This window comes from Meriones unguiculatus, chromosome 11, assembly GCF_030254825.1.
Source record: "Meriones unguiculatus strain TT.TT164.6M chromosome 11, Bangor_MerUng_6.1, whole genome shotgun sequence".
In the NCBI taxonomy this organism is placed as follows: Eukaryota; Metazoa; Chordata; class Mammalia; order Rodentia; family Muridae; genus Meriones; species Meriones unguiculatus.
Window position 1 is genome coordinate 12,611,014 of NC_083359.1, and position 25,371 is coordinate 12,636,384.

Below are 25,371 nucleotides of genomic sequence, written 5' to 3' on the forward strand. Positions count from 1 at the left end.
TTATTGTTATATTTAATAACTTTGTATTCATGTGTATCTTTTCCATATTTCAATGTGGAATAAACAGGCAAAGGGACTCCACAGCTGTGATCCAGATATGGCCAGCAGAGGGCAGAAATCCCAGGAAAGGAGTCATGCAAACCAAAGGGGATTTCTTACTCAACTTGCAACACAAAGACAAGAAAGGACCAAGTTGAGGACACTGGGGTGGGGTGGTCTGCGGAGAAGGAAGGACCATTGATGGTGGAACACTTTTAGAATGGGGAAGCAGGAAGCTCGGGTTATATGACATGCACCATGCACAGGCGTAGCGAGTACAGCAAATTTGCTCTGGGAGTTCAGGCAAGGTGTAGTGGGGTGGGGGGAATAGAGGGGAAGGCGGGGCTCATTAGTCCGCTGCTCTGCTCTGGAGGAGGAGTTAAGGCTGGTGAGGCAGCCAGGAGTGGGAAAGCCAGATAAGGAATAGGGGTTGGGGTGTGGACTTAATCACAGGTTTAGTAGAAGGAAACAGACCCACCCCGGGCCGAGGTATCAAACTGGGTCTGAACATCACATTTTCAACAAGCAACATTATATAAACAAAGCCAGAATGTATAATGGGGAGCATGGAAACCCGAGCCCCTCTAGTTTCATGCCTTCATCTCCACCTCGGCTTCTCCATGGGCCCCTTGCTATAGTGAACTTCCGCCCCAGCGGTCCATATACAGTAGTCTAACAAACTATATGTACATGCCTCTCATTCACATCCTGCTGCTCCCATAGTTGGGTAACATTCTACATCCTTTCATTTTGGAGACTGCCAGAGCCTCTATTTATCGATTTGCCATGATACTCTTACCTCCTGCCACCTGCCGAGCAGAGGCTCAGCAAAGGTCTAGTGTGTGACAAACAAAAACACAAAATCAGAACTACTGGCTCAAACTGCCCTATTTAAATTCAGCATCTATTACCCTTCTGGGGCAGCCAAGGCATTCGCCTCTGGAGGTTCAGTGTCTTCAGTCCTCAGCACTGTGCCCATCCTAATGTGTTCCTAGACATTAGGATGCACTTTTCACTCCTGCAGAGACAGAAGCACCTCCTCCTTAGAGGTCTACCTGTGTGTGTCTCCCTCATCTTCCTCAGGCATCCACAGAGGCTGGGAGACTCCCAGGCCTATGACAGATTCATTTGTCTCCTTCAGCAAGGCTGAGGCAGGAGGTGGCTCCCTGGGCTCTTCCGGTTTTCAATTAGTTTTCTCTTACAGCCAGACAGGCTGGCTCCAGGGCCATGATGCAGCTGTTGCCCTTGGTCAGGTCCTGTGTTAGGGGAGAGATGGTGCCACCACAGACGGCATGTGGAGGAGGTGTGGCTGGTTCCGTCCAACACAGGCAGAGAAGGGACAGAGTGGACACAACCGGGCATAGCGGCTGCGGTGGGAAGGCTTCTGCCACTGATCTAAACTTGGACCTCTTACCCATGGAGGCCCATAGCCTGAGGCATAGGGCAAGAGAAACAGGAAACAGAAAGTGAAGAGGAGAGACCCAGACCTGCCTCCTCTTTATGTGGCTGAAACAATGAAGAACTCATAAATGGAGAAGCCATTGACGTCCCCGAGCCCATCTCGCTGTGGATGCAGGGACTGCCTCACCTCACCCCATGTCATCACTCTTCATTGGCTCAGCTGGCTCTAGTGCCTGGAACAATATTATCCCAAGGCCTCATAATCCTGTCTTAGTGCTTCAGCAAGATGGATTCCTGAACATGTGACTGACTGCGTGATCAGGGGTTCTCTCGAGGGACAGAACAAGGAGCATGTGTGTGTGTAATTAGAAGAGGAGGCCGACAGATTGCTTACATGATGGGAACCGAGCCCAACAGCAGTCCCTGCAAACTAGAGAGGAGAACACCTTAGCTGCTTAGGCTGAGGATCTGCACTCCTCATCAGCCCCGGTGCTGAAGGGACTTACACAGAGGGCTGGGGGCTGAGTCTACATCCAAAGGCCAGGGAGCTGGAGTCTGCTGTCAGTGGAAGGAGCAGCAACAGCAACGGACGCACGAGGAAGGAGGGCTTGCAGGGCAATCACCCTGCTTCATCCTCGCCTCCATAAGGACCCCAAGTCCAGAGCTTAGTGCTGTCTACATACAGGGGATGGTCCCCCTCTGTCCGCCCTCTCTGCATGACAAACAATCTGTTCTCAGCATCTCTGAACCCAGTCAAGTCCACTACCAAGACCAGCCATCACTCCCATGGTCAGTATGTAAGCCTTTCACATTCAGATGGGTGAGTAACGCTTGTACGTGTGTATACGAGTGTCACACTGCTAGGGACACTAACTAAAAAGAAGGGCATGGCTCAAACTAAGGAAGGGATTGCTCACACTTATCGTGCCTCACAACAGCCATGGAGGAATATAAATTCCAAACCCCCTGGCCCACCGGGATACGGTGCGTGTGCACACAATACTGGCTATAGAGAGGGGAGATGATAGCTAAAGTGACAGCACAAACTCACTGGCCACCCAGATCCCCTCATGCTCACGCAGTCTCCATGCGGTGGCTCCCACGGCATCACCCAGAGTCTGCAAAGGCTTTGGGCTCCCCACCGCCTAGGCCGCCAACGTAGATTCGTCATTTCCACTACCCGCAGGTTCTACTGCCTGGAAGAGCTAAGAGCCTTTACCGGTGCTCGCAGTGGGGATGCCAGGTCTTGCTGATGGACAAACAGATCTCCTGCATCAGAGGGAAGAAGGAGCAGGCTGTGCTGAAGCATGGCAACCAGGGTCAAGCTTCCTGTGCAGCCGTTTTTGTTGTTTTGGTCACTATTGTAAATGGATGTGTGGCCAACAGTGTGGATGGTTATAGGAAATAAGCATCATGGGAGAAGCCTCGTCCTCCCCAGCCACAGTCCACTCCCTTGTGAAAGATCCTACCAAGTAGAATCCTGCCCACCCTGCTTCATCTCTCTTGCCCTACACCTCTTTCCTGGGAAGTGAACCCCTGATTGAGAATTCTTCACTGATTTTGTGGGCCCAGCTCAAAATTATGACTCTCAGCCACCCCCCAAGAGTGGACATACTGGTATATCACTTAGTGGGTCTCAGAGCCATCTCACCCTGCTTCCCATCCTCCCTCTGTGCTCCCACGGTCTTCCTTCCATCCTCTGAGAACCGTGTGTCTCCCTGCAAAGCCGTGCTGAAGCCTTGTGTCTGCACCCGAGCTCTCTCTCTCTTTGAGCCACACCAGGTTGGGGTCAGGTGTCTATCACAGTTTTTGCTGTGGCAGCAACTCAAAGGGGTCCTAGTTTCCCACATCTGGATCCAGCCCTGGACTGCCGTCGAAGGCATTATTGAAACTCTGGTTGGTTTTGAGACTGTTCATGTTTTAAAACACATATGTTTGCTAAATACCTTTCTAGTGAAGCTCCCTCTTTCTGTTCCCCTTTGACAGGAAAGTTTGTGGTGACTTGTTTCACCTCATAATGGTTGCTGCTAGGGAGGGTCATGTTCCTATTCCATCTCAGTAATTCCTATTACTTGCCACTAAAGGGCTGAGTCCTCATTTCTCTCTTGGAAAGCAATGAATGAGAAAACGGGGGGCTGCAGACACAATTTAGAGCTCTGGTCACAACTACAAAAGTTATCAAGAGATAACCAATGTAAAAAGATGAAAATTACAAGCTCAAAATTCAAAATGTATGTAAGATTTCACTTCCTAAATTTTACATATTTTTTTGTTTTTGTGACCAAAAATATTCTCTTTAAAATAATTGTTTTAAATTTATGGTTGTGAGCTTAGCCTTTAAAGGCTGAGCCATTTCTCCAGCCAATCCTCCAGCACTCTGGGAGGCAGAGGCTGATGAATTTCTGTGGGTTCTAGGCCAGCCAGGTTTACAAAGTGAGTCCAGGATAGCCAGAACTACATAGAGAAACCTGTCTTGAAAAACAAAATAAAAAAAAGAATAGTTGTTTTACCATAAGATTAATTTTAGTCTCATGATAACCACAAAGTAAAATCTTGTACACAAACTAAAAGCAAAAAGAAAGGGATTTAAATAATATTACTAGAATATGGTTGAGCAAGTGTTTTTGTTGTATAATAGCAGCTCTATTCGTAATAGCCAGAATCTGGAAACAACCTAGATGCCCCTCAATGGAGGAATGGATACAGAAATTGTGGTCTATTTACACAATGGAATACTACTCAGCTATTAAAAACAAGGAAATCATGAAATTTGCAGGCAAATGGTGGGAACTAGAAAAGATCATCTTGAGTGAGGTAACCCAGAAGGAGAAAGACACATGGTATATACTCACTTATAAGTGGATATTAGCCATATAATATAGGATAAACATACCAAAATTTATATTCTTAAAGAAGCAAAACAACAAGGAAGACCCTAGGGAAGATGCTCAATCCATGTTCGGAGGGACAAATGTGATAGACATTGGAAGCCAGAGAAGACAGGGAACAGGACAGGAGCCTACCACAGATGGACTCTGACAGACTCTACTGATTGAGATATCAAAGCAGAGGCTGAGACTCACAGACAAACTTTGGGAAGAGTGCAGGGAATCTTATGAAATAAGGGGGAGATAGAAAGACCTTGAGGGGACAGGAGCTCCAAAAGAAGCCAAACAGAGCCGAAAAACTGATCCCTGGGTCCCTGCAGAAACTGATACCCCAACCAAGGGCAGTGTATGGAGAGGACCTAAAAGCCTGGCTCAGATGTAGCCCATAGACTCAGTCTCCAAGTGGGTTCCCTAATAAGGAGAGCAGGGGCTTTCTCTGGCATGAACTCAGTGGCAGGCTCTCTGATCACCTCCTCCTGCAGGGCGCAGCCCTGCCAGTCTACAGAGGAAGACCATGCAACTAGTCTTGACGAGAACTGATAGGCTAGGGTCAAATAGAAGGGGAGGAGGACCTCCCCTATCAGTGGATTAGGGGAGGGGCATGGGGGATAAGAGGGAGGGAGGGTGGGAATGGGAGGAGACGAGAAAGGTGGGGGCTACAGCCAGGATACAAATTGAATACATTATAATAAATGATAATAATGAAGAAAAAAAAATAATAATATTACTAGAAAAAAATCATCTAAGCCCAAAAGTAGACAGTAAGGAAAGAAAAAAATATACAAGATAATTAGGAAACAGGAGCTGGTGCAAACTTGTGCTCTTGATCTTGGCTGTTACCATGGGTGACAGCGGAATGCTTTATCCAATTGGAACACACAGAGTAAAAAATGTGAATAGGTAAAAGAATGAGGCTCAATATGATGCCTGAAAGAAATCCATTTCATCAATAATGATGTAGTTCAGTTCCCAGCACTCATGTTGGGAAGCTCACACCACCTGTAAAGCTCCAAAGGATCCGATAACCTCTTCTGGACACTTTGACACTGCACTCACATGCACACATATACCCACACACACATTCACATACAGACACACACATACATTCACTCACACACACATAGCACACACTCACACACATACACACATAGAAACATATCACACAGTCACATTCAAATGTACACACATACACACAAATACATACACAAACACAGATAAAATATCTCACACACAAACACATATATGTATACACACAAAACACATAATATAAACTCAAGCATATACACAAAGACACACATACAGACACACACACAACCAAACACACACATCCTTAAAAATAAAATCTTTGTTTTAAAGCCCAGGAAAATGGTTTAATCACTGAATTCTAGCAAGTGTTACAAGAGTAATAAGGACTCTCCAATGGTTCCAAAACATTATGAAAAAAGGAATTTTTCCCAGTCCCTCACAAAAAACTGATACTGTTATGATACACACAGCAAGGACACCCAGAGCAAAAGTCATGGAACAATATCCAAGACAAACATTCCTACCAGTTTCTCCACAGAATATTACCAAATGATATTTAATATTCCATTATTTGCTCATTATGAGCAAATAGGACACATCTCAAGAATTTCAGTGTGTTCAATACACATAAAAAAGAAGGTAATGAAACCCACACAATCCTGTTAACATTCATAGCAAACCCATGTTACCTAATATACTTTCTGATAAATTATTTCTTCAAACTAGATGGAGATAATCTATTTTCTTATACAGTAAAGGCCCTTGATGACAGGAAAAAAGCATCGTGCTAGCAGGCATGTGAGGGTCCTCTAAATCATATCAGCATGATACCAAGAACAGAGACAAGGAAAAAAAATATTCTTTCCAAGTTACTTAGAGATTTTTAAAAGATTTCATACCCAAAATTTTCTTCATAGCATCTGTGACATTCTTATTCCTAAGACTATAGATTAGTGGGTTCAACAGAGGGGTGAGAATCGTGTAAAACACAGACACCACCATGTCCTTCTCAGGGGTGTGGAAGGAGGCAGGGAGCATGTAGGTGTAGACAGCAGCGCCATAGAAGAGGATGACCACAGTCATGTGGGAGGAGCAGGTGGCAAGGGCCTTCCTCCTGCCCTCTGCTGAGTTCATCCTGACAACAGTGAGGAGGATGGCTGAATAGGAGCTGGAAATGACTGTCACAGGGATGAGAAGCATGAGCACACAGCACAGGTACATGAGAGTCTCATAGAGCCAGGTGTCTGAGCAGGAGAGCTTTGTCACAGCAGGGACCTCACAGAAGAAGTGGTGGATCTCCCTGGACCCACAGAATGGGAAGGTCATGGTGACAGGAGTGAACATGAATCCGTCCAAGGATCCCAGGAGCCAACAGACAGACATCAGGAGGAGGCACACCTTATAGTTCATGAGGACAGGATAACGGAGTGGGTGGCAGATGGCCACATAGCGGTCATAAGACATGGCAGCCAGAAGGAAAAATTCAGAACCTGCTAATGTCACATAGAGGAACATCTGCATCCCACAGGCAGCAGCTGAGATTCTGTGGCTCCCCAGGACCTGGTCCATGAGCATCTTGGGCACAGTGACAGAAATGTACATCATGTCCATGAGGGACAGCTGGCTGATGAAAAAGTACATGGGTGTGTGGAGGTGGGTGTCAGAGAGGATGAGGAGGATCAGGAGGGCGTTCCCAGACAGGGCCAGCAGGAAAACCACAAAAATGACCACAGCAAGCAAGGCAGGGTGTTTGGATTGAGTGAAGAGTCCCAACAGGATGAAATCTGACTGTCCAGTGTAGTTGCTCCTCCAGGAGGTGATGTCCATGGTGTCTCCTAGACAGGAAAAATGCTTTGGTTTAGTGTCATGTGACTATAGGAACAAATGTTTAGTGGTGTGTATCTCAGCCTGATTGTTCTTACAAAGGGCGTTCCCTGTGCCTGGAGATCTGAGGATTGCAAATTACACATAACTCAACCAATTTTTTTTGTTTTCTGAAAATTTAGATTTCAAGGGGCAGGGAGGAGATGAGGGAGGGAGGGTGGGATTGGGAGGGAATGAGGGAGCTGGATACAGAGTTAACAAAATGTAACTAATAAGAAAAATAAAAAAAGAGAAAGTATCTTAGAAAAAAAAGATCAAATGAAATGCTATTTTTATGAAAGTGGTAGAATGTTATGAGTTTAGTGGCATGCAATATTTGTATGAGTCGTTCATTAAAATTTTAAAATAAAAAAAAGAAAAGAAAATTTAGATTTCACATCTTGGTCAGAAGCACTGGTGATTCCGGGCAAATTTTCCACAATTCATGGTCATGAACTTTCCTAATGGCAGACATTGTCTTCTCTCAAGTACTACAAACTTGAGAAATGCTGCCCCATGCTAACACAAATAGAGATTCAGTGACAGAAAGTGTAAAATCAAAATTATTTTAAAAAGTTTGGTTTTAAAGCCTGATGTTTATACATTAAGGATCCAATTAGATCCATCTTGGTCCCCAGCTCAGATGTAGCCAATAGGCAGCTCAGTCTCCAAGTGGGTTCCCTAGTATGGGGAGCAGGGGCTGTTGCTGACATGGACTCTGTTGCCTGCTCCTCAGTCACTTCCCCCTGGCGGGGCCGCCTTGCCAGAGGAAGAGGATGCAGATGGTCCTGATGAGCCTTGATAGGCTGGGGTCAGTTGAAAGGGGAGGAGGGATTCCACTTTCTGAGGACTAGAGGAAGAGAAAAAGGGGAAGAAGAAGGGAGGATGGGACCAGAAGGAGATGAAGGAGGGGGGCCACAATAAGGATGTAAAGGGAATAAATTTTTGAAAATTTAAAGAAATAAAAAGGATCCAATTGGAGTCTTAAAGACTGAGGTGTGTTTCACATAAGCATATTTTAAAAGTAATGACGTAAGGTGGAGTTTTCAAACAAGTGAACCTTTTCCATCCCTAGGATCTGAACAACGTGAGAATTTCTGTGCTGCCTGGAAGAAGCCTCACCTTCCTACAAACAGAACCAATGCTCAGAACCCAAAGAGGCTTGGAGCAAAGAGCCCACTCAGGGGCCAAATGCTGCCACCAGTCCAGCTATTGTTCAGCCCCCTCCATCTGCTCTACCTAAAATAATGCCACTGATGGTGGTAGTGGTGGCGATGATGATGGTGTGGTTGAAGGTAGTGATGATGATGGTGGTGGTAGTGATGAAGATGGAACAGTGTGGTTGGGAGGTAGTGGGAATGATTATGGTGGTGATGATGATGATAACTTTGCCTTCTGATTTGGCCACAGTTAGATAAAGCAAAACAATGGAAGTTCTTTCCCTATCCCAAGATAAAAATGGATGAGTACCACATGCTGTGCGAGAGTTAAGAACTCACTATCCTGGAGGGCCATCTTAGAGATGGATACTTCTATTGTATTATTGACTACATTACTTTTGATCCCCAGTTTAGACATTGTGTAGGCATTTAAGAATTTGGCTTTCAAAATGATAAGGAAAAATCTTGAAATGTAATGTAGACAGCCTACTTAAAAAAGAATTTGGATGTGAAATTTTCTGTGTTTGCAGGTATGCTTATTTTGCATAGATGTAAGAAAACCTTATACGCTTAGGTAAACATTCACATGAACTTAGGAATTTACAAATGAATATATGACGTAGTTACACTTTTAGCCCCGATCAGCACAGTTAGCAGGAAAGTTCACCTGTGTAAGGTCTGGGATTCTCCGAGTTCATCGCCTCACACGACCCATCATATGCTCTAAGTCTATGGGGTCAGAGGTGACTGTGCTCACCAGGCCAGCCTGCGGCTGTGCGTGCAGTGACATCTGCTCCGTTGACTGTCACAATCCCTATCTCATGGAACCCAAGAAGCAGAGACAACTGGGCAACACTGAGCTGCCGCTGGCACAGGCTCCGTGCTCCCTATGCTCCATGCTCACCAGCTGGACTCTGGGTTGGATTCTGGAAACATGTCAAGGAGACTTTAAGCTTGATGATGTTTAAAGGGGCTCCTGCTAGTCTGCATAAGACAATATAGAGATATGACAAAGTCAAATGTCTACAGAGCTGCAGAAATGTAAAAGCAACAGGTACAAAGTGCATCTGCCCTCTCTGAAGTCAGCTAAAGCTTACGCCATGTTTCTCCTTAAACAGACCGAGCATTTTTAAACTTTATACTTTAGAGCTATGGTATTACGTTTTACATTCTAGCGTGTATATGTGTCTTGCCTGCACAGTTGTATGTGCACTGTAAGTGCTCCTACTGTCCAAGGAGGTCAGAAGAGGGTGGCAGATGCCCAGGAGCTGGAGTTACGATGGTTGTAAGCAGCCACGCTGGGAGCCGAACCTGGGTCTGCTGCAAAAGCAACAAACCGCTCTTAACCGCTTAGCCAGCCCATCCAGCCCCTCCTGTCAACCTTCTGCTTTCTGAAATTGATAGATGTCAAGTCTTGGTATCTCTCACCGAAACGTCTCCTCTTCCTGAGAAGAGTTTAGCCCTGGTTACAGGGCAGGGGGAGTTCAGGAAGAACGGCCAGCTTCACAGCCATTTACACCACTGTGACCATGCCCTCAACTAATCCCAGTACTCATATTCGACTGCTTCAAAATCTGTGCCTTCCATGATGCTCAGGAAGCTGAGAGAGCTGCAGGGTTCCTGAAGCCATCGTTAAAAGGTTGGAGAAGTTGGAGGTGTTTTGCAGGAGATGGGAAAACATATAGATAGTCGATAAATAGATGTATAGATAGAGACAGACAGACAGAGAGGCAGACAGAGTTCCTTTCTACTAGTGTCTTTATGACAGACAGAAACTAATACATGTTCAATATTTCAATGTCCCAAAACACTGCAAACACACCAGACAGTTTGGTGGACACAGTGAACCAGAGTCCACGATAGTGGTCACCAAATAAGGCAATCTAAACACTGTGGAGTGAATGTGGGCCAGGGACAGCTGAGGGACTGTGCTGGAGCAAGAAGTGCTGCACTCAGGTCAGCGGGAGTTTCTAACACCAAGACACCAGGACATCAGAAGGACTAGGGACATGGTCTCTGAGGCAGGCACAGGGACGGCAGCCTGTGCAATCCTGTCCCCCACTCTCCAGTTTGCATCTCATGTGGACAGGCGGGGCAGCTTCACACCGCACTGATAGTTATCCCAGCTGCTGGAGCCAGCAGCATCCAAGTCCATTCTAAGCCTTTCCTACAGCACGTCTGCCCAGGGGCTGGGAAACTTACTTACCTTCTTCTCTTCATTCAGAGGGGGGAAAGCCAGATTTCAGAGTGTGTGCCTAACGCAAGGCAAGACAACCAACTGACAAAGGAAGTAAGTTTCACCCTTTCGGGGAACACGGAACATGCTCCTGCCTCAGGTCTCTTGGAAACCCCATTTCCCCCTGTAGTCTGCAATTCAGTCTAAACAATGCTCTGCCTCTTTTCATCACAGAAAACATAGAATAAATATCATTCTCCGTGTGTCGTTGTTACCCACTTGTAAGATACCAGTCCCAAGACTGCTAGTGTATGCCGTAAGATCAGTTAAGAAGACAGCATGCATGTTCTTCTGCTTCTATACAGCGGGGAATAAAGCATGCTAAGTCCATTGCATTAAATAAGTAGGATTTGAAAGTTTGGGAAGAAAGTACATTTTCTTCTCCACAGGGGGAAAAAGATAGAGGAAACTCAAAGAAATGTTGTCAGGAACTAATAGAGGATTCTGACGGCAGATGTTGAGTCAGGAGCAGTGGCTCCTGCAGAATCTCCTGTCAGCTCCAACTCACCCCAGATTCTGCTGGCAGCTCTGGTGGGCCAAGGGACAGTGGCTGGTTAAGGACACAAAGGATAGGAGGGAAGTGATGTCATCCCTGGCTGGACTCTGCTCATTAAGCGGTGGTGTGGAGGGATTTTGTGAATAATGCTCCTTTGAGACTTTCAAGATGTGACTAACAGAGCCAAAAAAGGTGACCGACGTCTCCATTACACACGTGGTTTTATCTTTATGTCTTTTTCTTGTCTCCAGTATTTTTAAAAGTGGAATGGTAACCAGGATTAACAAGGATCTGAAATTTCAACCTTGTCAATAAATCTCAATCGTGAAATACACAAATCAGTCAATACATGGTTATAGGCTTAGTCACCTGTCAGAGTTGGTTAGTGTTCTTCCTCTGTCTGTCTTTCTGTCTGTCTCTTTCTCTCTCACTGTGTGTGTTCCCATAAGCTTCCAGTAATTTTCACAGGTGTGGAATCTGAGCGTGGAGTCCAGCTCTTTGGTTGTAGGCACCACCCCTTACCAGCAAGCAACAGACTGACCCTCACATGCCATCTTGCTCTCTCCCCAGCCCATCAGCCCTGGACTCTGTTGACAGTCACAAGCCGTGTGCTTTAAGCTGCCTTCAATTTAAATGTTTGTTTCATTTTAAACAGTAACATGCAAATTACATAACACTCTACAAGTACAAATTACTTCAATGAAATTATAAATATTTATATTACAGTCACCCGAAAAAAAAATCAAAAGTCTTAAGACACCATACACTTTGGTCACAGGATATGGAGAAAACAAGAGTGCTCACCAGGAGTCTTGCTTCCTGTTAACTAGCTTTCATGGTACCATGAGGGGCTGTGTCGGCTTTGGGTGCAGAGAAAGCAGCAGGGTCTACAAGGCAACTTCTGGCACTCTGAAAGCCAGCCAGCAGGGAGAAACTTCCTGGCCATTACAAACATGGTTTGCCCATGTCTTGTGAGCAATGTCTGTGTTTTCTTCAGTTTACCATCAAGTTCTAGAGGATAACCTAGAGCAATGGCAATAGCCCTGTGTTGTTTAGCGAGTCCGCAGGACACCCATGACAAACAACTCAAAAAGATCTATCTCACACTAAGCACTGGGCTATTTGGCAGTGCATGGCTTTCTGGGAGTTATGGCTCCTGAGTAGAGTGTATACATCCATATAAATTCATGTAGAAGAATAGCAGGTTCCTATATGGCCTTTTCAAACATCCTTAATGCTAGCTGTTCCCTTCTCTGTCCTCACTCTCATCCTCTCCATACTCCAAACTTTTCCCCAGTTGTTGTTTTGTCCTTTGTGCCACTGTATTCTACTGTCCACTGTCCCTTAGATCTTTCTCTCCCTTGCCACAAACCAGCATTTCCCAGTTTCCTGTATTCAGCAGATTCTCCAAATTAAACACACAAAATCATAAGATTGAACACTAAGATCATCAATTGAGTGAGACTGTGTGATATTTGTTGAAAACATAATTCATGAATGTGTAAAAAGGAGCTCACACTGAGAACCACAGTAACTCATCTCACAATCCAATGGCGTTAATGCTCATCCATATGAGAGTTCCTGAGAAACCTGTGCTCATGAAGTCTCTAGTGTGTGGGTAGTCACTGACTTGAATCTGTCAGTATTCTGAGTGTACCCATTATGTCACTTAACTTTGGCCAAAAGTGAAAAGTCCTTTCTCTGTAGACTGATCAGAGGACTGGATGCCTGAGGGGTGGCCAGCCCCACAGCTGGGTCTGTCCAGTGAGTGGACATGTCCTCTCCCCATGTCCTTCCTGGTCACTTGGTGCTGCTTGTGAGATGAGTCTGCTCCACAGAGCACAGACCTCTCAGTGTCAAATGATCCTTAGGGTGAAAGGGATTCACGTGTCTGAGATTTTATTTGATTCAATCTCTGTGTAATCACTATATGAAATGTAGCTCTGGGATCTTAAACACAAAAGTTCAATTCTTAACCCACAGAGGTTTAGACTCAATTCATACCTCAGGTTTAAAAAATCCTCAAAATAAGTTTGATTTTCCTTTGGGATCAGTGGTTTATGATAGTCTAAGAAGAGATCCCACAGACTCTGGTCCTTCTAGATAAAGGACATTTTTATGTGACCTGGATAACTCATGACCCTGGAATGTGACAGTTACATGAGGAGTTATGATGGTTCTAAGCACAGATATGAATTTGGTTTTTACGTTTTCTTAAATTACAGATAAATTATAAACCTCAAATCTCCAGGCCCATGGAACTTCCTGTCTGTACAATCAGGTTGAGACAAACACCACTGAGCATTTGTTCCTATGGTCACATGACATTAACCCCAAAGCTTCTTGGTTGCCTAGGAGACACCCTTGGGCATCGTCACCTGGATGAGCAACTACACTGGACAGTCAGATTTCTCCCTGCTGGGACTCTTCAGTCAGTCCAAACACGCTGCCCTGCTTGCTGTGGTAGCTATTGTGTGTTGAGGTTAATTTAAAGGTGTGGTCTAATAATGTTTATTATTAACGTTATAATTATTATGGCAGTATTGTCTAAACTGTTATCACAATCAATAAAAGATACCTGGGGCATGGCAGGTATTATTTACTAAGCTATTTTATCTCGTACCCCATGCCATCTGCTCTAATAATTTCCGTTTGGGCTACCTTCCAAAATACTTGCTAATGTTCCTCATCTGGGCCAGTTTCCTCCGTCCATGCCTATTTAGCCATGTGCTTCTCTCCAGGCTAACCCATTGTGCCTCCCTGCTTCCTTCCTCCTCTGGTACCTATGTCTTTTTCTTCCATGATTCTTCTGTTCTTAAAGCCTGAGACCATGTCTAGCCTGCCCAGGTACAGGCTTCTTACTTGTCAAACAGTAATAATTTTTTTTTTTTTACAACAAGAACAGATATATGTGAGAATGTGCTCATCTAGGAAACAACCAGATCTTGGGGGCCAGTAATAAGCCTCAGAATACATAGCACCATACCAACCCCCAACAATTCTCCTTTTCTGTCTAAATAAAACTGTTTTAAAATATAATATACAATAAGAACAATTATGGAACAGTTATAAAAACCAATAGGTAAGACACATAATAATACATAATGTCTAAGTATATTTGTCAACCTTGAAGAAAATATTATCCATCTTATCTAGAGAGTCTAAGGTTTTGTACCTAAATTATTTTTCTATCAATCTAATCACCTAAAACATCTATTTAGAACTTAAAGCATCTTTTAAATTCCTAAATAACTAAGCTTTAATTGTAAAATAAATATCTAGTCTTCAACCCCATCAGAGACTTGAGAAGGAATGAAATTAATTACCTGAGTAAGCAGAAAGTTTGTGCTAGCAACTTCCAAAATTAAAAAATGACAGAGAGGGTTTGCTGCCTGGACAGCCACTCAAAACAGTCTGTGATGCTGGAGCATCATCTTCAGCCTTCTGGCCCAGTAATTTGACAGACATATTTGTGAGGCATGAATTACTAAGGAATGTTTACCCTATAGTGGCAGAGTTGGGCAGTCAACCTGGCTTGCATCCCAGCTTTCCCATTTTAGGCAGAATTCTGTCTATGGTAGAAACAAGGGCATTTTCTTTGCCCAGTGGCTGGCTTGCCATATTTGAAGCCATCTCCAAAATGGAGGTCCTATGATCCTCATATCTTCTTTGAGGTAGGCTGGGTGCTGCCAATGGTTGACCTGTCTGGTTGTCAAAGAACCCTTAAAATAATAAAAATGTCTTGAAATGTCATATTCTGCAGGTCTCTGAGGTTTTTAAAGACTGTGTCTATTTATTTTTACATAATTTATCTATCTATAGAACTATATCTATCTGTAAAACTTAGGATATGCATATTTGTGATAGATTAGATTAGTGTCTGACATGACCATGAGTTGATTAATTAACAATTAACTTGTATTACTTAATTATCATAAAAAGCCTTCAATAGCAGTTTTTAAAGAATTGGAAGTAAACCTTGTATTATGAATTAGTTGTATGGGTACAATACCTTATACCAGAGTAAAAACTGTAAGAGTGTGTTTGTGTGTGTGTGTGTGTGAGTGTATGTGTGTGTATGTATCAAAGATAACTTTAAATTTTAATTCCACACTTACTTAAAGTATGGAATTGATGCATAAACTTACTTTTGCATCAATATACAAAATCCTATACCAATGAATTAAAAATAACATGATTTGAGACTAACAATTAAAGCTTTAAGGTGAGGAGTAGATTCAATAATCTACCTTTTGTGCTATCATTCCTCTAAGATATCCCTGCATTGTGGTTTTCCTGCTGGCATTGTCTGGGAACGCCCTCCTGATCCTCCTGATCCTCTCTGACACCCACCTCCACACACCCATGTACTTTTTCATCAGCCAGCTGTCCCTCATGGACATGATGTACATTGCTGTCACTGTGCCCAAGATGCTCATGGACCAGGTCCTGGGGAGCCACAGGATCTCAGCTGCTGCCTGTGGGATGCAGATGTTCCTCTATGTGACATTAGCAGGTTCAGAATTTTTCCTTCTGGCTGCCATGTCTTATGACCACCACATGGTTACAGTTCCAGCTAGGTGCTTAAAAGCTTACTGAGAGCCAAAATAAACATTTTTTTTTTCAGACAAGGCCAGTTAGGGGTCTGTTCCTCAAAAGTCATATAGACTAGAGAGGAGCCCTTGTGTCTTTTGGCCTTTTTAAACCAGTTGTGATGTCAGTTGCTGATAGGTCAGGGTGTTTCTCACTACAGCCTCCTTTGGAAGCACTGGGAGAATGTCCCTCCATGTTGACTCTCTTCTCTGCAGAATGGACACTGATTTGCACCTTGCATTGCCTTGTTGGCCTCTTTGTTCAAGACGACGGGTGACTCACTAGAATTGAGAGACCTTTTGAAAGATGACCTATACCTTCTTGTGACCTAGATGACCTTAAGGGACCACAGTAAAAATTACTACCACTTTGATTCCTCTGTTCACATGGGTATAGGCCCTCAAGTGTGGTTAATCAATACTCAGAAAGTTGGTTGCACCAGCCTGCTAATTGTAAATTTTCTGTAGTGATTGAATGAAGCACCCCTCTTTCCGTGCATTAAGGGATTTCCATCCCTTGCAGATGTTTCCAAGAGCAGATCAATAACTTTGGAGGACTCTAATGATGTAAATAAATGGTTGTTTGAACTTTGACCTCAATTTTTTTTATCACCTTCACTTAAAGATCCTTATGGCTCACCTTCTACATAATTCACATAATTTACTCAGACCTTCTGTAACATGTTTAGGCTTTTCAGCTTTGTATTTATTGCTTGAATTCTGGAAACAGCTATCTTAATTTAGACATAAGTCTTACCATATAAAAATCATCTTTCCATAAAAAAAATCTTTATTGCTTCTTCCTTTTAACATTTGCTCCTCTAGAGAAAAACACACAAATAGAAACCGAGCTCCTATTTGCAGTGAACCAAATCCCAGGGTCAATAGCAAGAGGAGAGAATATTTGAAGCAACTAGGAATTAGAACCAGCCACTCTTTCGTTCCAGGAAATGCCACTAAACCTATAAACAGTTTTGTGACATTTGTGAGCTTCACTAAAGCCCTGAAGACTCTTACAACACTTTAAACACGAAGGAAGAAAGACTTTCTAAGTATAAGCTTACTTGCTAAGCATAAGGTTCCATTATTTTCAGTTCTTTTTTTATTGCACTTTTATGACTCATCCATGTTGTAACCTAAGATTATCACTTTTTATTGCATAGGATTTGATTGTTTGATGACACTCAGATTGGTTTTTTATTTCCCTTTCTCCAACAGAGATCTTCATAAATGACTTTCCAGGACCTACAATGCCTTATCCTTTAGTTGGAGAAGCTCCTGCAGGACATTGGTCACACAGGAGTGACAATCTGGAGGGCAGGCTGAAGACAGTGGGTGGAATGCTGTCTCCTTGACAGCTTCACATGCCCCTCACTGTGCATTCCAGGCTGGATCCTCTGAAGCTGCTGGTGACCCTGTCCTGACACCAAGCAGCACCTGACACACCTGGGACCTAACAGTGCCGAGTCAGCTGCCTTAGGTGCTGGACACAGCCTGGAGTCCCACAGAGCCTGTGCCACCTGGATGCAGCTGCCCCAGACCAGCAGCAACAGGGAAAGACCCCATTTCCCCTCTCTGCCAATATCCATCCTGGGATGCCCTCAAACCAAGTGCGGAAGGAGTCAAGACACTGCTCCATCTGCAGGCTAAAACCTGGGAGCCTGAGAGGGCTGAGCTCGAGAGTGTGGCCTGAGGAGCAGAGGACATTGTGTGGCCAGAGTTTGGAATGGGAACACCACCATGTGGGAAAGTGATCAGACACCTTTAGCATTCAAAAAGCTCAGAGCAATTTGAATGCAAGAGCAAGAGTGTGGAGTTTGCTCTGTCATCTACTGTGTTTTATCCCTGCTTCAACTACATCGTATACACTTCACAGATGTCTGCAGTTTAAAGCAAGGTGTGGCTTTTTCTAAGCTATTGACAATATAAAAATTTTCATCAAAGCTGTTTGTACTTTGCAGGTTGTTCTGTAATATTCAGGTCTCTATTTAAAGTGAAACAAAGATTTAAACTGAAGGCAGCTCTAAAGAGCATGGCTAGTGAGTGACAGCAGAACACAGAGGTGATGGGGGAGGAGGGGAAAGATGGCCCCTGAGGGAGGAGGCCTCAGGGTTAGTGGCCATGGACTATAAGGGGCAGTGTCTACAAGACAGCATCTAGACCCTCAGCTTCTGAGCCCACACCTATGAAAGATAACATGTCGCAAAAGCTACTGGACCTCTATATGAACACACAGAGAGGTGGTGAGAAGAGAGAACTCTGCACAGTGAGCAAGGTTCTCAACATACAATAACTGGCTCATGTTGGGCCTGATTGCTATTTATGATGGCGATATTTATGTTATTGTTGATACTGACTAAGATTTTCCACTTTAACAAAACTGAAGAGTAAATTGGGCTGTGGCACGGTTTCTGTTAGCATCCCTGGCTTTCTCTCTTACATTCTTCTTTAAAGTTCCAGTGGGAAATTATTAGTCAAATCTTTATCCAGGAGAATGAGCAGAGGCCAGCCAGGGATGACGTCACTTGCCTCCTCCTGTTCCTTGTGCATTTAACCAGCTTCTGTCCCTTGACCCGTGTGGCTCAGGCTGCAGCTGCATCTGATGGTGAGTAGGACCTGACAGAAGAGTCTGCATGGCACGAGGTAGTCAGAGGACAGCCTGTTCTCTGTATACAGGGTCTGTTTTATCCTCTATTCTTTCCTGTCTTATTCATTATGTGAAGGAAAGAAACTCCTCGTCCTCCTTCTTCTTGGTTTTTGAGAAAGGGTTTTTCTGTGTAGCCCTGGCTGTCCTGCAGTGGGGTATATAGAGCAGCCTGGCTCCAAACTAAGAAATCTCCATGCCTCTCCCTCCCTAGTACTGGCAATAAAAGTCTGCATTCCCACACTCAGCATCTTTCTAAACTTTCCTTGTAATATTTCCTTACTGAGATAATTTTCTAATAACCGAAGCAATATGTTTTACACACACACAAACACACAGACACCAGACTTGCCTTGATTTCCTCGCTGTTCCCCCTAAGTCTCACAGATTACCTTAGGCATCTGCCAGGACACCCACCCTTCCTTCTGCATTAGTTTTCCAGTGAATTAGTTTTCTAAAACTGTCTCTTTGTGGCTTAATTTCAAGTGTGGGCTATTCTTGAGGCTTACAATAATGCAAGAATAACTATCTTAATCTTTTCGTGTCTCATCATAAGAAGCAGAGAGTGGGCAATCTAAACCCAAACTATACATTCCTGGGGAAGTGGCATTTCCATAGTGCCCAGGCAGGTACCACTCTGTGCCTACTCATAGGTTAATCACTCACACTGTCAGCTATTGAGGGGTGGGAGGCAGGTGCCCTGAGACCCTGAGCTTCTCACTGTGAAAGAAGAAAACATGGTGACTCCTATGGAAGCAGCAGCTCAGGGATGCTGCTGGCTTGAGATGACGCTCTGTCCTTTCTCTACCTTCACTGTTGGTAACACAAAGTTTTAACAATGCACCAATCTGTTCACATGAAATCAAGTAGCACAGCATGAATAAGGGCAATCAGGGTGCTGGTTCCATGCCTTGTGCAGATACCACATTCCTGATCTCCCTCTGCATGGGTACCTTGATGCCAGTGGCCCCCACTTAACAGAGAGCACTGACTTCCCAGCACACCTCCTGCCCCTCACTCCTGACCTCCACTCACCCAGCAGACAGTGCTCAGAGATTCCCATAGACTGTGGATTTGTCCCCAGTCTTTCTTCACTGTGTCAAATAATACAAACCGAGTCAGCAGGTAAAGGTAAGATGAACTTTGGAATGTTAAAATTTTGAATGGATTTAAGTTTCCTTTCATGAATATGCCTTTGTAAAACGGAAATCTTTTTCCTTCCTATCTCTTAGCATATTCCTGTTTCTCTGCGCATCTCCTCCCACAGGTCTCACATTTCTCTGATACTCATATAAAGGCATTAAGAACTTTGCCGTGTTCTCTGCTCCATCAGCAGCTCAGGCAGAACATGGGGCTTTAAGGACTTCAGTATCAGGTTCGCCTTTGAGGTTTTATTTTTAGAATCTTGACATAGATATGAAATGTCCCTGAGATTTGTGGTTGCTTGATTGCTGTCTGAACAGCCACTCCCTTGTAGCCATTACCAACATCTAAGAAAGAGATTTCATTTTCTTCCTATCACTGAGGGCTATCAAAATGTAAGGTCTACTAGTTTCGAAAGTAAAAGAACCTTAAAAACCTCCTCTCTTTAAAAGCATGTGTAGAAGAAGCATCCACTGAGCCTTGTCAGGAAGGCTGGACACACTCTGTCTGCTGCTATTTCTTAATATGTTGTACCTATTTAACCCTTCAAACTTAACTCACATTTAGGTACTATTTTGCCAGCATAGACGGACACTAACCTGTTTAATGCAATCAAGGTCAATGTGTTCCTGGATTTCTTTCAGCATCTAACACAGGGACAGGCTGTGAGCTGGAATGGGGGGGAATGGTGAATTTCTATTGGGAACATCTCAGGGCTGTGCTCTCCCTGCTTCTCAGACTTCACGAAGTGGCTGACAGTCTACCAAGATGCTGCTGCCGTAGCCTAGCAACCAGCAGTGACCACTGAATCCTCTGTTTCCTGTGGATTCTTACAGGAAAATGGTGGATACTGTGAAGAGAGGAACTTGGAGAAGTGGAGACCAGAAAAGGGTGTGGCTTCTCACTAATTCTATGTAACCAGTAATACATCAGCAAGCATAGTATATGTATTTTTGTGTCTGTATTTTCACACTAACACGTTTATATGAATGTATATTTAAAGAACCATTTATCTAGTAAAACAAACAGAGGCCATTTCAAATTCAACGGACTGTATGTATTCATCAACTAAGATCTGTTACCAAATCATTTAAAAATCCACATTCTTCAGTGAAGGCTACTGGAGAGTGCATCTCATGATGTGTTAATATTACAAGCAGCTCAAAAGCTGTTCTGAAGATTTACTTTTCTATTCATAAATTTTCTAAATAATATGCATGTTTGCATTTCAATTTTATTACTACTTAGTGGGGGTTTTGTCAGTAATTCACTGTTTGTTAGTATCAAAAAAAGTCATCTTATAAATTTGAAGAACTTGTTGGTAGAGGACACTATGTCATCAGGAAAGGTCAGGACCATGAACTGTGGTACTGTTATTCAAAGTTGTGATGGCTATAACCACATATGTGCATTTTTATTTATTAAATTCCTTAAATCATAGGTAGAAGGTTATTCTCAGATCTACAGGCCCAGGAATCTCTCAGCACAGTAGGTTTGTGCACATATCAGTAGATAGTCATTAACCCTAAAGCTTCGTGGTTGCCTAGGAGACACCATGGACATCACCACCTGGATGAGCAACTACACTGGACAGTCAGATTTCACCCTGCTGGGACTCTTCACTCAATCCAAACACCCTGCCCTGCTTGCTGTGGTCATTTTTATGGTTTTCCTGCTGGCCTTGTCTGGGAACGCCCTCCTGATCCTCCTCATCCTCTCTGACACCCACCTCCACACACCCATGTACTTTTTCATCAGCCAGCTGTCCCTCATGGACATGATGTACATTTCTGTCACTGTGCCCAAGATGCTCATGGACCAGGCCCTGGGGAGCCACAGGATCTCAGCTGCTGCCTGTGGGATGCAGATGTTCCTCTACCTGACACTAGGAGGTTCAGAATTTTTCCTTCTGGCTGCCATGTCTTATGACCGCTATGTGGCCATCTGCCACCCACTCCGTTATCCTGTCCTCATGAACCACAGAGTGTGCCTCCTCCTGATGTCTGTCTGTTGGCTCCTGGGATCCTTGGATGGATTCGTGTTCACTCCTGTCACCATGACCTTCCCATTCTGTGGGTCCAGGGAGATCCACCACTTCTTCTGTGAGGTCCCTGCTGTGAGGAAGCTCTCCTGCTCAGACACCCGGCTCTCTGAGACCCTCATGTACCTGTGCTGTGTGCTCATGATTCTCATCCCTGTGACAGTCATTTCCAGCTCCTATTCATCCATCCTCCTCACTGTTGTCAGGGTGAACTCAGCAGAGGGCAGGAGGAAGGCCCTTGCCACCTGCTCCTCCCACATGACTGTGGTCATCCTCTTTTATGGTAGTGCTATTTATAACTACATGCTCCCGGCCTCTTTCCACTCTTCTGAGAAGGACATGGTGGTGTCTGTGTTTTACACAATACTTACCCCTCTGCTGAACCCACTAATCTATAGTTTTAGGAATAAGAATGTCACAGAGGCTATGAAGAAATTGTTGCCTGTGAGATCCCTCTTTTAATAAATAATAAAGTAATTTGGGAGAAATATGGTCTTTTCTTGGTCTATACACATCTGTTGTTCCAGGTCTCATGCTGATATTAGTCCTCATGCATTATGAATATATGTATGAATACAGAATGTATTCAACACTTTTGGAGAATTATTTATCTGTTCTGAAAATGTTTCCATTAATATACTTTTTGTCCATTCAAACATTTTATATGTACTCTGCCAATGTACTATTTTATGAAGTTGATAATGGCCATTTCATTTCTTTGGACAATAGTCTTATCTATCAAATATTATGCCATAGGATCATGAGGTGTTCAACTAATAAAAGACATAGTTGGAGGAAAAGTGGTTATGAAGGTTAACAAGAGGTAAATTGAGATAATTGGCATTTTGAATTAATTATTTGTATTTTCTTGATAATTTATATAAATGTGAAATTAGATAAAAATAAAAGTCAGGATAAACTTTTCACCCTTCAGCTCCTCTATTAAGATATAGTAAAAGGAATAGTTAAAAGGAATTTATATCTAAATAGTTTATATCTAAATAAATACGGTTTCAAATTTTCAGGGTAGGTGTGTGTGCATATAAATGTATCCCTCAAAACCAAACACAGCTCTCACTTCAAAGGAAATGAGCTCTAGCCTATTCTTGAGCCAAAACTGAGTAATCATGGCCCAGGAACATGGAATCAGGTTTCCCTCAATGACATAATCCACCATTTCATAGGAAGTTAGAAAGCACCAGTAAATCAGACCTAATAACTCAAGGCATTTTTCCACTCTACTTGTGGGGACAACAGGATTGAGGTTGCAGAAAAGTGACAATATCTCTGCTGTGGTTCTCACATGCTGTCTGGTGACAGGGTAAACCTTTAGTTTGGGGGAATCTGGCATTCTGATAAGCCAATACGCTCCAAAATGTTTCACCTGGCCAGCAATGAATATTTCCTAAGGCACTATGGACAGGACAGGGTAAATTAACTTTAAATCGGTAATGTTCTTATGCTCCATGTTCACAAGAGGTCTACCAGTTGGCCAGTTGCACAAACTTTAACCTGTGTTTGCCTTTGTCCTCTGAGAACTTCAGTGCAGTGTCCCCTGTTGACCTGTCACATTCTGTGCTTGAAGAGGCCAGCTGCTGTTTCTGACCTGTGCTGAGGAAGCTCATTCCTAGGAGTCTGGATAAGCAGGACAGCAGTCTTCAGGAGAAGTAGCTAGTGCAGCCATTCTGATGTGGGTCTCATTTGTTTCCACTCTCAGTATCTGACACAGCATTTACATGTGACATGTTACAGGAATGTTACACCTGAACTTAATTTAGCAAGAATGCAGTGAGGCCTAAGAAAGTAAAAGTAGCAAGTGAGAGAAACAGGTTTCTTAATTGAGCAGAGCTAGAATCATCTTTCACTAGGCTACCTGTATGTTTCCTCTCTGCCCTTGCATTTAGAATATGTGAAATAATTAACTTTCCTGTAACTTTGCTTTCTCTTGGGCAGTCTGGCTACGTAGGTGTAATTACCTATGGAATGGCTAGTTCTAATTTTAAGAAAGATTGTTCTTCAGCTTCTAAGTTTTTGTAACTCTTGTTCATTGGCCACTGTTTGAGTTGTTCTTTGCATTGGTATTACATCAGACTGGAGTTTGGTAAAGGAATTTCAAATCCACCTTGTAGATGAAATCAGACAACAACATGGCATCATTTTGACTTCCTTCCTAAGAGAACTGTTCTTTCCCCACATAACTGACTCCATGATAAAAGTAGCATTCAGGACATGTAACACAGCACCAGCTGCCAAAACTAAAACAAAGACCTAATCCATCAATGTCCATAGTTCTGGGAAAGTCTCAAAATGTACTAACCTTCCTTTAGGATCTTTAGTACACTTTTGGTCAACTGTTCTTTTTAACTAAAGTATGTCAACTAAAAACATGGTTTGTGTTTGGGTCCACGTTCATTCCTTCGCATGTCACTATCCACGATTCTCAGCATGATCCTTTGATAAAATCATCTCTTTTTCATTGCGTGGTGGCCATGACTGTGTGGGTTCACACCTAGGTCTTCTATTCCATACTGCTGACTTGTATACCCCCTTTCCTGCCTGCACTATGCTGCTTCTGTTACTTTGGCTCTTAATTTGAAGTCAGAGATGTTGACACCTTTGCCACTGCTCTTTTGCTAAGGTCTCTTTTGGCTATCATGTTTGTTCAATTGGTTGGTGTGTTCTGGTTTGGTTCTGTTCTATTTCTATGAGAAATGATGGGGGTTCAAAGGAACAATTATTTAAGTCCTATGTTCTCAGAGGGTGTCTTCAGCCTTGTCTTCCGTCGCTGACAATCTCTTCCTGCTTGGTCTAGTTGCCTGTTGATGTTTTCCGCTATTTTATTAATAGTTTTATTTTGTACAGTCTATTTGTGGATTTTTTTCCTCAATTTTCCATGTTGATTTTCTCATGTTACTGTGTTTTTCTAAGGGGAAACTAGAGAAAACACAGCTACAGATGATTATTCACTATGGAAACTAATGTGTAAACAAAACTAGATAAACATAAGAAGGCAATAAAATAACAAAAGCTTTTTCCTCCCCAATATTGATTACCATTTATTGTTAGGTAATTCATTCATTATTCATATTTCATTCCATTCTTTTTTCATTTTTTTATTAGTTACAGTTTATTCACTTTGTATCCCAGCTGTAGCCCTTTCCCCCATCCCCTCCCAATTCCACCCACCCTCCCTCCCTCTTCTTCTCCTATGCCCCTCCCCCAGTCCAATGATAGGGGAGGTCCTCTATCTTAGTCTCTAGGCTACCCAGCCTCAGGTTCCTGGCAGTCCAGTCAGTGCTGGGCATGGGTTTCCTTACTGCCCACCTGATCCCTCCTGCTCCCATTCACACCTACCCCAGTCCACCCACAAAGTCTAATTTATTCCCCTTTCCAAGGAGACTCATGCATACCTTTAGAGCCCTCCTTGTTACTTTGTTCTGGTTTGTGGATTACAGAAAAATTATCATTTATTTAACAGCTAATATGTACTATGTTTGTCCTTCTGGTTCTAGGTTTTCTCACTCAGGATGATTTTTTTTTCTAGTTCCACATCCATTTGTCTGAAAATTATGCTATTTTTTTAACAGCTGACTCCTACTCCATCGTGTAAAAGTACCACATTTTCTTTATCAGTTAGTTGTTGTTGAGGAACATCTAGAAAACAATAACCAATTTCTGGCTATTATGAATCTGGCTGGTACCAACAAAGCTAAGCAAGAGTCTTTGAGGTAGGATAGAGCATCCGTTGGGTATATGCCCAAGAACGGTATATCTGGGTCTTGAGGTAGAGCGATTTAGTTTCCTGAGGAACTGTCGTACTGTTTTCTGTAATAGGTGCCCAT

The 25,371-nt window shown here is 43.3% G+C and overlaps 2 protein-coding genes across 2 annotated transcripts; one reads left to right on the top strand and one right to left on the bottom strand.

Moving 5' to 3' along the window:
* Positions 1-6,227: 6,227 nt before the first annotated feature.
* On the bottom strand, positions 6,228-7,181 carry LOC110552161 (olfactory receptor 2T29-like). The gene has a single exon (XM_021643271.2). The coding sequence runs from the start codon at positions 7,179-7,181 to the stop codon at positions 6,228-6,230; it is 954 nt and encodes a 317-aa protein (XP_021498946.1).
* An 11,108-nt stretch (positions 7,182-18,289) lies between these two features.
* On the top strand, positions 18,290-22,089 carry LOC110552169 (olfactory receptor 2T4-like). The gene is made up of 2 exons (XM_060365021.1): positions 18,290-18,306; positions 21,036-22,089. The coding sequence occupies exon 2, from the start codon at positions 21,044-21,046 to the stop codon at positions 21,989-21,991; it is 948 nt and encodes a 315-aa protein (XP_060221004.1). The 5' UTR covers positions 18,290-18,306; positions 21,036-21,043; the 3' UTR covers positions 21,992-22,089.
* Positions 22,090-25,371: the final 3,282 nt, after the last annotated feature.